At 40.1% G+C, this 17,823-nt stretch overlaps 2 protein-coding genes across 5 annotated transcripts in view; one reads left to right on the top strand and one right to left on the bottom strand.

Annotated features, from left to right (window-relative positions):
- Window positions 1–286: 286 nt before the first annotated feature.
- Window positions 287–17,823, top strand: part of LOC126160666 (TCF3 fusion partner homolog) — a 30,452-nt gene continuing 12,915 nt past the window's right edge. The window contains exons 1-3 of the mRNA XM_049916921.1: window positions 287–548; window positions 636–706; window positions 15,011–15,155. Coding sequence (XP_049772878.1) covers window positions 426–548; window positions 636–706; window positions 15,011–15,155 — 339 coding nt within the window. The 5' untranslated portion in view covers window positions 287–425. The remainder of the gene's footprint in view (window positions 549–635; window positions 707–15,010; window positions 15,156–17,823) is intronic.
- LOC126162994 (hydroxyacylglutathione hydrolase, mitochondrial) overlaps window positions 14,899–17,823 on the bottom strand; it is a 95,729-nt gene continuing 92,804 nt past the window's right edge. For all 4 annotated transcript variants that reach the window (XM_049919854.1, XM_049919851.1, XM_049919853.1 and 1 more), the window contains exon 7: window positions 14,899–15,093. The gene's annotated coding sequence lies outside the window, so the exon portion shown is untranslated. The remainder of the gene's footprint in view (window positions 15,094–17,823) is intronic.

Raw genomic sequence — 17,823 nt, 5'->3', positions numbered from 1 at the left:
TTAATGTCAACTCTCGAATGTACGAAAACACACTGTATGTCATTCGGCAAGAAGAGTCATCTCGCGAAGACGACGAAAAAGTAGTGGGGGAAGCCAACGTGCGCAAGTAAGTAGACCCGGTTCTGCTTTCATTTCTACGTACGCCAGTTGCAGCGACGTTCGATTTTAGGTGTTTACATGGGCATCTATACTTACGTATGCCAAAGTGTACTTATGACACATGTCCATGTAAACTCCGCACATGTGGACGGGCCTCTATCGATCTGTGGAACTAACTCACAGTGGAATATCTTTCATCCAAAGTTATACACTGTTTGTTTACTGTCTGTCACGTAGTTGTAACAAGTAATACAAAGTTGGTTTTGTGTGTTCCACAGTGGTATTTGTAAACAAGTGAGTTCTTTTGCTGAATTCTGCTGTGAAATATGATTGTGCCACCGTCAAACGCAGTTTCTGATGATTCAGAAGACGACGTTGAAAATGCTGAAGTAGATATCTACCGCAGGAAGTATCAACTTCTGTTGGAAAGGTGTGAAGTATTACAGCAAGTAAGCATTAATATTTCAATAATGTTTGGAGTGTAAGCACGTGATTAGTGAATTTAACTTTGAAAGGAGCATGTTGAATCGTTTCAGGATAATGAAAGATTGGTGCATAGAATTCAGCACGTTAAGAGGATGCTGCGGAGGTACAGGAGGGACAGGAAGTAAGTACATAATTTATATATTTCATATTAAGTCTACATGAAATCATCTTTTGCGATTCATTGTAGTTTTTTATTAGTGTGGCTTTTCTAATTAACAAAACTTGTTCAACTTACAATTATCAACATTTCATATTTCTGTATAAATGTCAGTGACTTAATGTATATGCTACGTTTAATATAGAAATCATTAACCAGGAGAACTTAAAAGTGTATGAGACGAAAACTAAGATAAAAAAGATCCGGAGATCTTCATAAATGTATTCTACTTATTTACAGAGAATAGTTGCAAAGAGCATTCTGATCTTCTGATAAAACACCATGCCCGATTGAAATTACATCTTTTTATATACGAGTGAAAGGCAAAATTTACAATGGAAGGTGCATACAATGTATTTTGAACGACCTGAAAATGCCACATTTTTAAAAAGCTTTTACATTTGCATGTAGGCCTATGTAATTATGAATACTACAAGTTGTTCTAATGTACCACAGAGCCACTCTGCAGACATGTATAGTATGAAGTACAATCAAAGATACCTCATTTATGTTTTTTCGTTTCTTGAATGTATTTAATATGGCTAAATTATATTCCTTAGATTATCCAGTAAAAGTGCCTTTACAAAGTTGGCAGCTGTTGTGTTGCTGTTTGTGACAAATTTTCACTCTGGTGTAAATCCGTTAGCATTATGCACATGCTGCGCAATCTGTCGTATGGTATTTCTGTGTAGCCTGTTATATGTATATTGTCTAGGTGTAAGCAAGATGAAACGTCCTATGTTTTGAGTACATACCTGTATGAATGGTAATTTATACAAGACCAGTAACAATCAGACACAGTCCATTGTAGTTCTGCTTATTGACTGAATTATTCAGTTGTTCTTTTCAAGTGAAACCAGCCTGTAGTCTTACTGTCAGTTGAACCTTGTACGGTATTTGTTTTTTCACCTGAAATTGTTCTTTAGTATTTTAGTTAACTGAACTATCCATTTATTCTTCTGAGAGAAACCAGTTTGTAATACTGCATTTCGCTGAAATAAAGCAGTGGTATACAACCAAGGTATGCATACACGCAGAAGGTAGCCCCCTTGTCTGGAGTACGTGAAATCACATCATGGGGTATGCCAAAGTTTTGTTTTAACTTATTACACATATTCATTTAACTATGTACTGAATAGACTAATTCGTCTTTTCACAGTTTACAACTGGTTAATATTTTGCTGTGGATTATGTTGTCCCAAATGAAATTAATACATAACTAATTAAGCTGATGTATCATTGGTAGTACAAAGTTGAGCAATTGCAGCTCCCTTGCTGGTATGTGAAGATGAAAGGAACATTTCCAGATTTTAGTGGCTGTTTGCATTCTGTTTTACGAAAAAGGTTTCAGAATGTCCACTAATGAAAAGTTTTTGAATCTAGCCATTGAGCATTTATTCCATCACTTATATGTGTTGAAGATGAATATAGTGAGCAGAATATTATGTTACTAGCTATGTATGTACAAATCGTACCCAAGCAGAGAAACCTATTTACATTTTACAGCCTTTGAAAAGCAGTGGGTATAGTATTTTACATTTATGAAGTATTATTCACATTTGCACATTGATACCTCAATTTCACAGTTAAGCCTATCTCTGGCCATAACTGTAAACAATCTATAACCTTTGTGTGTGGATCAAAATGCTGCAATGCTCATTGGCATGGGAATGGAAGAAATAATATAGCCTGATAAAAACATGATACTTGAGGTATATTCAGTGTGATACACAATGTCTGCAAGGAAGCTATTCATATTCTGAAACTACATTATTGAAGTAATTTAAAGAAAATTGATGAATGATGACAAACATTTCTTGTGAGAAAACTGCTTCTGTCAAGTGACAGTATATGCCTAAAAAGCAAGTGTTGAGTCACTGAACAATTTAAATAATGTGTCTTATATGCTTCCTGTTCATGGTGCCACAGCATTCACCAAAAAGAATAGTTGGTAGTTGCATAACAGCAGGAGTAGAGAGAGGCAGAGCTTCAGTAATGTTAAATTAAAAAAGTAATTGTTCATTTACTTAAACATAAATCTGTACTGTAGCATCAATTATTAACCTTTTAAAATCTACCAAAAATCCAGATCTAATGCCAGAAGTACAAAACATTTATATTTAAGTGAATAAATACATAAATTTTGAAAATGCTGCATTTTTAGAAATATGTCTTTTATTCAATACTCCTTGAAATGAGCCGCATTATTTGTCTCTAAAAGTGTAGGTAACCGCAGTCATGGTTCATATGCAACCAAAAAGGCTGAAAACTATTTTGGTGAAATTATTCAAACCTGGAGACTGAATGAGAACATTCATATAACCCAGAAATAACCATAAGAAATTCATATCAGTTAGCTGACACATATTGAGTGAAAACCGTCATATCTTGAGATTGAGTCAAAATATTCATATAGCTGATGTAGTGCAGAGACTAGTTTCATTCAACCTTTTTCAAAAAAAAAAGAAAAGGAGAGAGACCGAGAGACATTCGACTGGCCTATTGTTTGCCCACTGCTACAAGCAGATCCATTAGATTTATGTAGACAGTCATTGCATACTCCTTGTAACATCAGTTTAATTAGGTCACTCAAAACTGATAGCTGTTCTGGGTCAGATGTCGCCTCAGCCAAAACTCCAAAATCTTATATTGGCAGCTTTACCCCCTTGTTTTCCTTTGTAATCTTTTGAGAGTCAAGGTGTAGCATATGTTTATGAATGTGGAGACAAGCAAGTTATAGCCACATCTCCAGCATTCTTATGTGCTCAAAGTTTTTTGAGAATGTAGTTTACAACAGACTATTGGACCACTTCTCTGCTAATAACCTATTAACATCAGCTTCGTTTCACATCCATAAAGTCTTCTCTACAACAAATGTAATGTATGGTCGCACAGAGTTCTGGTAGAGCTTAACAAGAAAAGTTCCACAGTTAGCATTTTCTTGATTTTTATCAGATTTTTTATAATGTAGAAGTAAAATATAATACTGGGGGAAAATAATTAAAATTTCAGGGTGTCAAATGGGTTCCTCTTACATAGATTTGGTGATATAACAACCAGAAAACTGGAGGCCATCATCCCCTACAATTTTTGGGACGACCGAAGCGTCCTATCACACCCGTCGGCTTCGACCCATGACGTAAGGCTGTTGTGGTGCAGAATTTAGTTTGTGAGAGTAGCGTGTTTGTAGATGTCGTTTTGATGCGATCAGTGGTGCTCTCTGGTGGTGTGTTAGGTGATGTTTTTGGTTTAGTTTGTGAGTGTGGCGTCATGTGTGAATTTTGGTAAATTGCTTTTTTTATGTCTTTGGTAGGTATGGATATGACTGACAGGGTCAACAGTTTTCGGTTGTCAGCTATGATGGGGGACAGTGCGTTGTCTCTAATAAAATTTCTTCAACTATTCGGATTTTTGGGTGAAGTCGTGAAGTGTTCAGTATGTCGTGAAGAAATGAGGCTTACTTAAAGTTTCGGCATCTCGGATTAGGGACAGCTGTATGTGGAGATGTCATAAGGATAACAGGTCAAGGGAAGTGTTCGATCCCAATTTTCTGGATCGGGAGCTGCTGTTGAGTTATATAGGTCAAGGGAAGTATCTGATTCCAGATGATATTGTGTTTAGTGGTATTTGGGGAGTTTTGTGATGATGGTTTTTTTTTCGTTGTTTTGCGTGGTTTTTTATGGGGGTGGGTGTCTAAATTTGTTTATATTTAGTTTTTCCCCACCCAAAAACCCCCTATTTCCCGTGCTTGTCCCGTTAGTGTCATTAGGCTTTTTGTGGAACGTTTGTGTGTTTGTTTTTCAATGTATTTTCGTCCTCATAATGTGTACGTAACGACTTTATATGCGCCGTATTGGAATCGTGGTTTATGGTCGTTTCCACCATATTTGTGACGTCATGGGTCAAAGCAGATGGGCGGGATCGGACGCTTCGGTATTTCCCAATTTTCCCCTTTGCTCCTCCTATATACATACACTGCAAATTTCATGGCAGAAGGTACATAGTATTGTACCATTTGTTAAGAGCTTTTTCCCCATCCCAATCACATATGGAACACAGGAAGAATGAGGGCTTAATTGCCTGTGACAACGATAGCATGTCTAACCTTGTGTTTGCAGTCCCAGTGGGTGCAGTTTGTATGGAGCTGAAATATATTTCTAGAGTCTTTGCATAGTACTTCCTCTTAAAACTTAGTAAGTAGAATTTTGCTAAATAATTGATGTGTATCTTCAAGTTTCTGCAATTCAGGCTCTCCCATGAATCAGGCATATCTGATCCATTCATGCTGCAATTCTGTGTATGCTTTTAATACCCAAAATTAGTCCTATTTAGTGTTGGTTCCACACACGTAAACAATATTCATAGATGGCACCTTAAGGCTTTTGTTAGTGGTTTCCTTAGTAGACTGATTGATTTTTCCCAGTATCCTTTCAATGAAGTTAAGACCGTCACCTGCTTTACCTATGACTGTGTCAATGTGATTATATTGTTGCACTCATGTAATTGTCTGAGGTGACTGATTCCAATAGTGACTCATTGATGCTACAATCATAGTATAGCACTTTTCTGCAATTTGTGAAATGCACAAGTAACATTTCTGAATCTCAGTAGCAAGCTGCCAATCTTTGCTCCACTTTGTAACTTTGTCAAGGTTTGCCTCCACATTTTCACCCTTTCTTCATACCTGATTGCTTTGATCTATGGCTTTCAGGATGTCATGTGAGGAAAGTGTGATTTGGGTTTCGCATGACCTCTGTTTCCAGAATTCATGCTTGTTTATTATGGAGGAGGACGTTCTGTTTGAGATATATTATGTTTGAGCTTAGAAACTGTTCTAAGATTCTACACCATATGGACAGCAATCAGACCAAATGAGAATGAATCACTTCAGCTACCCTTCTTGTACACGGGTGTGACCTGTGTTTTATTCCACTTTCTGGTGCACAGTTTTTTTTTCCCCTGATTGGTCTGTGGTCTGCTGTGGTTAAACTGGAAGCTAACTCAGCCACTTATTCTATGTAGATCTGACAGGGGTGCCTGGGCACTTCACTGTCACGCCATTGACTGCCTCTACCAGAATTTCTTTTGGTTTTGTGAGAGGTGGTTTGATAAGATTGCGATATGATAGTCGTTGGAAGTGTCTCACATTGGTGCCCTTTTGATAGCCAAACATATTTCATACAGCATCTCTTTCCGTTAAGCGGTACTCACTGTTTGTTTACAAGTTTCCTTATAGTTAATGTACACCATGAAGAGTCCTTCCTTTCATGATCTACTCTACTAGCTACACATCTATCAAGTGCTTGGTCAACTTCTCTTTTAAGCTTGAGACACAATTCCTCTACATGCTCCTGCTCAGAGATAAATGCTTTGAGATGATTTTTTGTATATGATCTGGCCGCCTCTGTGTCTGGGTTGTTGAACATTTAAATCTTACTATTGGTTTTAGGTACCATTTGTATTTTAGTAATCATAGTTGCTACTGCTGTCTGAAGGTTATTGATTCTAGTTTCAAATGGCTGAAATGGTTCAAATGGCTCTGAGCACTTTGGGACTTAACATCTGAGGTCATCAGTCCCCTAGAACTTAGAACCACTTAAACCTAACTAACCTAAGGACATCACACACATCCATGCCCGAGGCATGATTCGAAACTGCGACCATAGGGGTCGCGTGGTTCCGGACTGAAGTGCCTAGAACTGCTCGGCCACACCGGCCAGCCCAGTTTCAAAGAGATCACATCTGTTTGTTGCCATTCTTGTGAACTATTTGTTCCAAGTAATTTTCAGAAAAAGGTGTCAGTACTATTTTGAGTATCGTGTTATGCTGACCACTTATAAAACTGTAACAGTCTCTTCCAGTAATGACAGTGTGATAGGGAACATTCGTGTTAGAGGGTTGTGGGATTCTCTAAACTTTTATGTTTGATCCATGGGGCGAGAATGGTGTCTAATAGAAACAAACAATTTTCTAATGCCCAAATGATCTCACTTGCATCTTCAGTTTTTATCTAGATGCATCTGAATTTCTTGTCTGCTGCCACAAATACCCCCCATCCTTTCCCATTGACTTGTTCTTTCAATGTATACTTAGATCTAGTCCAAAAATTTCACTGCTGTCGATGCCAGATTTCAGTTAGCTTTCAGTATTTAATATGTGAGTCCCACTGCTGTTTAGGATTGCTTCTAACTCTTTATCTTTGTTATGAATGCCTCAGAAATCGATCACTGGGATTTCAGTAGTGTCATCTGTGGTGTGCATTTCTTTGGGTCTTACACTAATACTTAATGTCTTCTGTCATTATCTAGACTGAATGGATAGTCAACTAAAAAAGGAAAAAAAACTTGAGAGCATACCACATGCAGGGCAGCCTCTGATGAATAGTGGCTACCTGATGCATTTAGTTTCCACCCTGTACAAAACCTAAATCCTGTGGTTTTTGTGATGTGTAGCATGAGATCCCGACTTTGCCACCATTGTGTTGTTTACCAACGAGTGCACCTTCCATCGGGATGGCCTTTACAACAATCGAAACATTCATTACTGGGCAAGGGGAAATCCTCACATCATGTACATCCACGGACACTAGGAACAATTTTTGCTCAACATTTGGGCAGGCATTGTAGGTGGCAATCAACGTCCTCGACTTACCAGGCAAATTACCTTCACTTTTTGCAAGAAACACTACCCAGCTTGCTGGAAGGTGTTCCCCTTGACATACGGCGTAGGCCTGTGGTTGTAGCATGATGGGGTGCCGCACATAACAGTTGAGCTCTGCATGGATATTTAAATGAACTCTTCGATGGCCAAGTAGTAGGCAGAGGTGCTCGTAGGACATGGCCCCCACGATCACCAGACCGTACACCACTGGACTTTTTCTTGTTGGGATTCTTCAAGGTTCTAGTCCACCCACCTGGATGCGAGCTACCCAGGAACGAAGAGGAATTAATGGGTTGCATTCAACATGCCGCCAGTCACATCAGGGCAATGCGAGGAATCTTTGAAAGTGTTAGACATTACCAAGCTTGTGCCACATCAGAGACCAGTTCAAGCACCTGCTTTAAGTAAACAACATCCTAGCTACAAAAAATGCCCTTTCCAGGGCCGACACAATTTGTAAGAGACTTTCTGTATACAAACTGGTAGCTGTTGATGGGTTTGTTCCCAGTACGTCGTATCATGAAACCACAATTGTGGTTAGTCAGTCAGTAAAATTGTACTGTAGTCAGCCTCAAATGCTGGTTCTGTAAATTTCCTCAATAGCGATTCATGAAAAGAACGCCTCCTTTCCTCTAGAGACTCCCATCCGAGTTCCTGAAGCATTTCCGTAACACTTGCGTGATGATCAAACCTACCAGTAACAAATCTAGAAGCTCGCCTCTGAATTGCTTCTATGTCCTCCCTCAATCCGACCTGATAGGGATCCCAAATGCTCGAGTAGTACTCAAGAATTGGTCGTATTAGTGTTTTATAAGAGGTCTCATTTAGAGATGAACCACATCTTTCCAAAATTCTACCAATGAACCGAAGACAACTAACCACCTTCCCCACAACTGGCACTACATGCTTGTCCGCTACACTACTATAGTTCAGTTCTTTTATCTTGGCGGCTCGTGCATGCCCGCCCAGACGTGGGAGATTGCTGCGTTGCCAGTTGCACACGACGCACGCGGCAATAGAAGCAGCGCCATAGTATAGCATAGTTCGCAAGCTTACGTTTAGGGGGGAGCGCGCAGTTCATGAAGTAAAGCCACTACGGCCGCATTAACCCTTTCGCTGCTACCAAGACATGCTCCCTGCATTCCGCGCTGTGCGCGATTTTGTCACTGCACTGCTCGCCTGTGCAGACACATCATGTTCTGACTGCTTTGACACTCTTATCAATCGATTCCACAAAAACTATTTGGCCCAAAAATTAGATTTTTACACATTTTCTTAACTGCTACCTTCCCCCCATAAATGACTTAATTTTGTTTCGATGTTCAACGCAGTTATTATGCAGCATTAAATATAGTAAACCATTGCATGAAATTTTGAGGAGTCTGCAGAGGTAAAAGTCCATAGAGTATACATTCCGTATGGTCGATTTTAGTTGCCACAATGTTGAGAATGAAATGTGGGCAAGATACCTAAATTTCATATAAAATTTACTGTTTAACAATAGCTCATTTAAGTACCACATTGGTGTCGTATGTAATATTGAGAAATATTCCGTCTTTCGCGACTGTAACAAAAGTTTGATTTACACTGAGCACGTTTGGCTTTATTTTAAAGCACTTCAATCAATCAAAAGGAAGTAGACAAAATACATTAAACAAAACTGTGGACTTACAAAAACATTAGGACTTGAATATACCGTCTATCAGTGAAGTGCTGTGAGCTATGTCAAATATAATGTTTGTGTGTGGCACACACAAACATCATTTATTTGCTAAAACACTGATCTGCCAACACAAACGTTGAATATTGTGTTACCGCAGCACAAAACTACGAAAGGTGACTTGGCAATGGAGGAGACAAAATACTGTCCACTGAAGATGCTTCAAAAGAGAGAAACTCGTCTGGTCTACATAAGCCCCTTATTACAGTTGCAGAAGAGGAATATATTTCAGTACCATTGGTAAAACTGCGACTGTGGAACAAAAACAAAAAAAGAGAACATGAGTACCATTGTGTATGTGCCATACCTTTCCTTGATTGAAGTGCTTTAAAATAAAGCCAAACGCGTCCGGTGTAAATGAGACTTTTATTACAGTCGCGAAAGACGGAATATTTCTCAACATTACATACGACAACTGTGCCGTACTTATTAAATGGGATATTGTTATACAGTAAATTTTATATGAAATTTAGGTATCTTGTCCACATTTCATTCTCAACATTGTGGCAACTAAAATCGACCATACGGAAAGTATACGCTATGGACTTCTACCTCTGCAAACTCTTCAAAATTTCGTGCAATGGTTTACTACATTTAATTCTGCATAATAACTGCGTTGAACATCGAAACAAAATTAAGTCATTTATGGGGGGAAGGTATCAGTCAAGAAGACGTGTAAAAATCAAATTTTTGGGCCAAATAGTTTTTGTGAAATCGAATGATAAGTGTGTCAAAGCAGTGGGAACACCATGTGTCTGCACAGGCGAGCAGTGCAGTGATGACAAAATCGCGCACAGCGCGGAATGCGGCGAGCACGTGTCTGCAGCAGCGAAAGGGTTAATGAAGAGACAAAGCACTAGAAATTTCAAAAAATTGCATTCAAACGAATATAATTCGTGAAGTAAGGCACTTCGATATTGTTTTTAAATAATGAAAACATTAAGCACCGCACAAGGTTTGAACTCATAACCTTTCGCGTAACAGCCCAACACCTTAACCGTTACGCTAACGCACCTCGTCTGAATACAGATTGCCATTAGGAGTATAACACGTCACGCAAAATACTGACGAACATTGTTGGTATGACTATGAATTACTCACGCTTTGTCGAATTACAATAGGAAATAAACAATTACCGCTGTTCTTTATTGCGAAAAAGCGGTTCGTGAGAGTGATACAAACACCTTTCCTTGCTATCGCCTGAATTAGGAGTCTTATTGCTTGTTTGGTTTAATTAGTTAATAGAATATGAAGCAATTGGTATAAAGAATGCTTTTTCCAAACTTTCTATAAAAGAATGTCTGCTATCAAGACATTGCTTTTATTCTTTTACTTTATTTGTGACTGAACGTTTCTAAAACTGAAGACACTCGTCCATGCTCTACACTTCAGTCGAGATGTGGCAACGTCGTTCTCTGTTCATTGGCTGACTGCATTTTGTGACGTCAGATGCGCAGAACGAACCTAAACTCGGCCGCCAACATAAATGACGCGCACTTTAATGGAGTATTCAAACATTACAGGATTCTTTTTCCTATTCATCTGCATTAATTTACATTTATCTATATTTAGAGTTAGCTGCCATCCTTTACACCAATCGCAAATCCTGTCCAAGTCATCTTGTATCCTCCTACAGCCACTCAACGACGACACCTTCCTGTACACCACAGCATCATCAGCAAACAGCCGCACATTGCTATCAACCCTATCCAAAAGATCATTTATGTAGATAGAAAACAACAGCGGACCTGCCACACTTCCCTGGGGCACTCCAGATGATACCCTCACCTCCGATGAACACTCACCATCGAGGACAACATACTGGGTTCTGTTACTTAAGAAGTCTTCGAGCTACTCACATTCTTGGGAACCAAACCCATATGCTCGTACCTTAGTTAGGAGTCTACAATGGGGCACCGAGTCAAACGCTTTCCGGAAGCCAAGGAATATGGCATCTGCCTGATACCCTTCATCCATGGTTCGCAAGATATCATGTGAAAAAAGGGCGAGTTGCATTTCGCAGGAGCAATGCTTTCTAAAGCGGTGTTGATACGTGGACAGCAACTTCTCTGTCTCAAGGAAATTCATTATATTCGAACTGAGAATATGTTCGAGAATCTCGCAACAAACCGATGTTTGTCTGTAATTTTGAGGATCCGCCCTTCTACCCTTCTTATATACAGGCTTCACCTGTGCTTTTTTCCAGTCGCTCAGGGCTTTATGTTGGGCAAGAGATTCATGGTAAATGCAAGCTAAGTAAGGAGCCAATGCAGTAGAGTACTCTCTGTAAAACCGAATTGGAATCCCATCAGGACCTGGCGATTTATTTATTTTCAACCCATTCAGCTGCTTCACAACCCCAGGGATGTCTATCACTATGTCCTCCATACGGGAATCTGTACGAGACTCAAACAGCGGTATGTTTGTACGATCCTCCTGCGTGAAGGATTTCTCAAATGCTAAATTTAAAATTTCAGCTTTCGTTTTGCTATCTTCCATTTCCAGGCCAGACTGATCAGTGAGTGAGTGGATGGAAGCCTTCGACCCACCTACCGATTTTACGTAAGACCAGAATTTCCTTGGGTTTTCAGCAAGGTCTTTTGCTAAGGTATGATGGTGGTAGTGATTGAATGCTTCGCGCATCACTCTTTTTACAGCAGCACAAATCTCTACCAACTTTTGTCTGTCCTCATTCTCCCGATCTTCCTTGTACTGTGAGTGCAACTGCCTTTGCTTCCTGAGCATTCTCCGAATTACGATGTTAAACCACGGTGGGTCTTTTCCGTCTGTAACCCACTTTTTCGGCACATACTTGTCCAATGCGTGATTTACAATGTGTTTAAAATTTGCCCATAATTCTTCCACATCCATCGTACTGGAAGTAAATGGAGTCGATTCATTTACTACGTGGGATGCTAACAATTGCTTATCTGCTCTTTCTAGTAAGAATACCCTCCTAGCCTTCGTGACCAACTTTTTAACTTTCGTAACCATAGTCGTTATGACATCATCTTGATCACTGATTCCTGTCTCAACACTGACACCATTGATGAGGTCTGTCTGTTCGTGGCTACCAGATCTAAAATATTTCCGTTATGTGTTGGCTGTTGATTTAGCTGCTCAAGACAGTTTTCGGATAATGTATTCAAAAGTAATTCACACGACGGCTTGTCTATACCATCTGTAATGAACCCATAGACATCCCAGTCTATACTAGGTATGTTGAAGTCACCTCCGACTAATATAGCATGATCTGGGTACTTTTGCGATACAGAATGTAGACTCCCTTTGAATGATTCTAGAACTGTCACGGTTGAACCTGGTGGCTGGTAATAACACCCCGCAGGTAACTTTATTTCCCATAGCCCTGTTAAACGTGCCCAGATAACTTCACAATCACACTCTACTTCGACCTCAGTAAACACAATATTTTTGTCAACTGCAATGAAGACACCACCTCCTACGGTGTCTAATCTGTCTTTCCGATACACGTTCCAACCCTCACTGAGTATTTCAGAACTTCCTATCTCATGGTTCAGCCAGATCTCAGTCCTGAGAATAATTTGCGCGCCACACGCTTCCTGGAGGGCAGTAAATTCAGGAACTTTATTTCAAACACTCTGAAAATTTACTGCTAATATCTTGATAGCTGAAGTGTCTTTATACTGAGCGCGTCCTGATTTCCCTGCCTGCATGCCAACTGGTGAGTGTTCATCAGGACACCTCGCACTACAGCCTAGCCTAAAAAAAACCCGTGTCCACACCACAAGTACTCTGCTACCTGAGTAGCAGCTTCCTTTGTGTAGTGCACCCCTGACCTATCTAGGGGCGTCCTACAATTCCCCACCCAATAGCGCAAGTCTAAAAATCTGCAGCCAAGACCGTCACAGAGTCGACGAAGCCTCTGGTTGAGACCCTCCACTCGGCTCCAAACCAAAGGACCACGATCCACTCTGGGAACGATGCTGCAAACAGAGAGCTCTGCTTGCACACCACGTGCGAGGCCAGCGGTCTTCACCAAATCCGCCAGCCGCCTGTACGAACTGAGGATCACCTCAGAACCCAAGCGACAGGCATCATTGGTGCCGACGTGAGCAACTACTTGCTGACGACTGCACCCCGTACGCTCGATAGCTGCAGGCAAGGCTGCCTCCAAATCTTGGATGAGGCCCCCTGGCAGGCAAACCGAGTGCACATTGGATTTCTTTCCAGCCCTGTACGCTATTTCCCTAAGGGTCTCCACACCTGGCTAACGTTGAAGCTCCCAATAACCAGCAAGCCTTTGCCCCCATGCGCCTGCTCGGGCCCTGCTGAAGGAGCGGCCACCTGCCCACTGACAGGATGAACGGACGAGGCCAGCCAGCCAGCCAACACATTGGCCCTCCGCCTCGAGCGACGTGAACGCATTGTAGTCCGCCACTCACCCTGAGGTGAGGGTGGCCCCAACGCGCCAGGTGCACTAGAAGGTGCCTTGACGACTGAGTCAGCAGACGCAGCAAGCGACACCTGGGGTGTCTCAAGCAACGCGCCAGACCCTCCGCCCGTCACTGCACCTTGAGGCAGCAGCCTGAAGGCGGCTGACCCTGGCCAACAGCATGCTCAGCTGCTCAAGAACCGCGGCCAGTTCCTCCTGCGCCCACACACAGCACGCCCACACCCTATCCATCCTACTGCTAATATCTAATGACTCCGCGAATTTATACTCTACGTGTATCAATAAGCAATATTACTCCTTTCAAATACAAGAATACGCAAGGATTTTATGTAATTAAATTTGCAAGCCCACAAACACTCGGAAAGAAATTAAGAATCAAATTACAAAACAAATATGAAAGTTAAATATGCAACTACTGCACTGCTGCTGCACTGATACTTCACCAGCGGCTGCTCAAGGCTCACTGAGCTGTGTCAAAAGTGCAGTGGCTGTCCAAAACAAACAACTGACTGACTAACCACAATTGAGGAAATTTAGAGAACCAGCATTTGAGGCTGACTGCAGTACAATTTTACTGCTGCCAACTTACATTTTGCGGAAAGACCACAAAGATAAGATAAGAGGGATTAGGGCTCGTGCAGAGGTATATAGGCAGTCATTTTTCCCCTCGTTCTGTTTGGGTGTGGAACAGGGAGAGAAGATGCTAGTTGTGGTACGAGGCACCATATGGTGGATTGCGGAGTAGGGATGTAGATGTAGAATGGATGTGTTGGGACCTCGGCGGATTTGCTCCCAGCCCCCCCCCCCCCCCCCCCCCCTTAATGGAAGGCTCGCATGCTACCACCGACCGTGCAGGCCACCTTGGGTAAATAGCGATCTCCAGCAGGCGAAGTACTCGTGGTCATGCATTGTCCAGAGCATCCAGCAACAGGGCAATCCTGCTACCAAGTTTCCGTAGTTTAAAAATTGTGCATTGTTGACCTACACAACATTATTAGTTTTGGTTCTTACTGGAATCAGCTATCCAGGGTTAAAATTTCGTGACAAAATTTTTCTCCACCATGTGTATATCAATTCTAAAGCAGAAATCTGCTGTTAGGAATCTTACAACAGAAAAGGTAAAATTCTTTATAACTACAGCAAGACTAAGATAAACTACTACAGTGAAATTTTTGTTTTGAGAACTTACGCAAGTCACAGTACAGAATGAAAAATTCTTCTGCGAGTTGTGTGCAAAAATTAACCACTGACTTAGTAATGTATAAATGACTTTTATTTGTACTTCTTCCTTTTTAAGCAATAACATAGTGTATGATAGATGAGTATAATAAAAACCTAAAATATTAGGCATTAAATTTATTTTCTGTAGCTACTTATTTATTTACAGGGTAAGGCCATTCACAGTTCTAAGATTTTAAAGGTTAATTTTCTGAATATAGAGTTCTTTCTTCAGATTTTTGATGGACTGCCTTGACCAGCATGGAGATAATTGGCGGAATGCATACCTTCAACTTTCATTAGATGAACCAAGCTCTTCTGCAACAGTTAAAACGGAGAAGCATCAGTCCAAAAATATAGAACGGACACCTTCAACAAAGGTATAGCACATATTTTCTTATTGACAATGAGCTTACAAACCTATTATCCATAACAATACACTTATGAAAGTATGATGAGCCATCATGATTGCGAACTTCGACACACATGTATTATTATAAGTTTTATTCTCTTTCTGTCATGACTGAGCAGAGGTCTGATTTGTATTGTAAATGTACTGTAATATTAGACTGAATTTGTGCTCACTCAAAATTATGTTTGCAGTGGTGTCTATATGATGTCCAGGGGAATTATGTACCTAACTTTTTTTATCATCATTTGTAAGATCCACACTTTGGAACTGAATGCGTAATAAGCAGACTAATACTTATGTGAACCATATTCCATAGACCTCTAAAGGAATCTCTCTAAAGTTGTCCAAGATACGATAGTGGAGTAATATAATAAGTGCCAAAAGTAATTTTATTGTAACAAAATGTAATTGTTTTCAAATTATTTTTAAGAATTCCTGTGAAGAGTTCAGAATAAATCTTTAATTTACGTTAGTGTAAGGTATAATTAAGGACATCAGACTTCCTCATGTACAGCAACACAAAATCAGTGGTAATTAAGAAGTGTAATGAAATTTGATATTTTCCCTATTCCCATGCAAAAATTTACTGATATTGGTAATTACTAATCATTCAATGTCGAAATTGGATCTTGACCTTTCTCTCGAGGCTTGGGTTTGTATACAACATTATAATGACCATTATTTTCCTCCATATGCAACTGCTGACCTAGGCGTAACATTAACCAGTAACAATTTTATTCCCTGATTTCACATTCCTTATCCTTTACCACAATAAATTGTACCAAAAACAATGATCTTCAATGTGGTACTTCAATTATAAACTGCACATTTTTGTAGTGCGCAAGTATAAATACAAAAACCATCAAATAAAATATGTACTTCAGCTTTGCCAATGTGTAACTCAGCCACAAGAACTACTACATTAAAGCCACACCATGTGTCCAGGTGTGACATGTGGCCTGTAATTGATTAAGTGCTGTGATGATCTCTCCTTTGGCAAAAGATAACAGATTAGTCCCCCCATTTGTGTCTGTTACAGGGGACTACCAAGAGGGAGGTAATCATCAGCATAACCAATGGAAGGGTAACATTCTGTGAGTCAGAGCATAAAATGTCAGAAACTTAAGTGTGGTGGGGAAGCTAGAAAATATACAAAGAGTCAAACTAGATATAGTGGGGATCAGTGAAGTGAAATGGAAAGAAGAGATGGATTTCTGGTCAGACGAAAATAGGGTCATATCAACAGCAGTAGGAATTGTTATGAATAGGAAGGTAGGGCAGAGAGAGTGAATTACTACAAATACTTCAGAGATATGGTTGCTCTCATCAAAATTGAAAGCAGATCAACACCAACAATACTAGTTCAGTCATACATGCAAAGGCCTAAGCATAAGATGAAGCGATAGAGACAGTATATGAGGATCTGAAATGGATAATTCAGTTTGTAAAAGGAAATGATAACCTAACAAACATGAGGGATTGGAAAGTGGTAGTAGGAGAAGGAACAGCAGAAAGAGAAACAGGAAATTATGGGCTTGGTAGTAGAAATAACAGAGGAAGACCAATGGAATTTTACAGTGAATTTCAGCTGGTAATAGTGAATACACTGTTCAAAAATCATGAAAGGAGGAGGTATGTTTGGAAAAGAGCTCGAGGTACGGGAAGATTCCAGTTGGATTACATCATGATCAGACAGTGATTCTGAAATAGGAAATAGATTTGTATGGCAGTTTAGTACTGATGAAGAGAAGGCAGAAGCTGGAGAGATTCATCCAGAAGAATAATTATGGAAAGAAGTGAAATACTGAAGTACTGAGGCTTGGCGAGATATGTTTGACGTTCTCTGGGAGTAAAGATACTAGGTAATGAATACTACATTAGGCAGTTCAGCTGAAGAGGAATGGACGTCCCTAAAAATGGCAATTACATGTTAAGACAGACAAGCATAAATACAAAGAAGGTAACCATGAAGAAATGATTCAATTAATGAAGGAAGGTGGATATACAAAAATGTGCAGTGAAACTAGAATACAGAAATATGTCACTAAGGAATGAAATAAATAGGAACTGCAGAAAAGCCTAGGCAAAATGGTTGTAGGAAAAATTTGAAGAAATCAAAACAGAAGTGGTTGTCAGAAGAAATGATTCAGCATAGAGCAGTCAAAAAACAACCTTCAGTGAAATTAGAAGCAAGGGCATCAGCATTAAGAGTGGAATAGGAATTCCACTGTTAATCACAGAGGAGAGAGTGGGTAGGTGGAAAGAGTTCATTGAAGGCCAGTATAAGGGGGAGGATTTGTCTGATGACATGATTGAGGAGGAAATAGTAGTCGATATGTAAGACAGTGGATCCAGTATTAGAGTCAGAGTTTACTAGAGCTTTGGAAGTCTTTCTGTCCAATAAGGCAGAAAGGATAGATAACATACTTTCAGAATTTCTAACATCATTGGGGGAAGTGGTTGTTATTTAGAATCTGAAGATGTAGACATATCATCGGACTTTCATAAAAATACCAGTCTCACAGTTTCCAAGATAGCAAGGGCAGACAAGTGTGAGAATTAACACATAGTTCGGCTTTACATCTCAAGCATCCTATCTGCTGGAAAGAATAATTAGCTTTAGGAAAGGTAAGGGC

Source organism: Schistocerca cancellata, chromosome 2, assembly GCF_023864275.1.
Source record: "Schistocerca cancellata isolate TAMUIC-IGC-003103 chromosome 2, iqSchCanc2.1, whole genome shotgun sequence".
NCBI lineage: Eukaryota > Metazoa > Arthropoda > Insecta > Orthoptera > Acrididae > Schistocerca > Schistocerca cancellata.
This window is presented reverse-complemented; position numbering and strand designations above follow the sequence as displayed.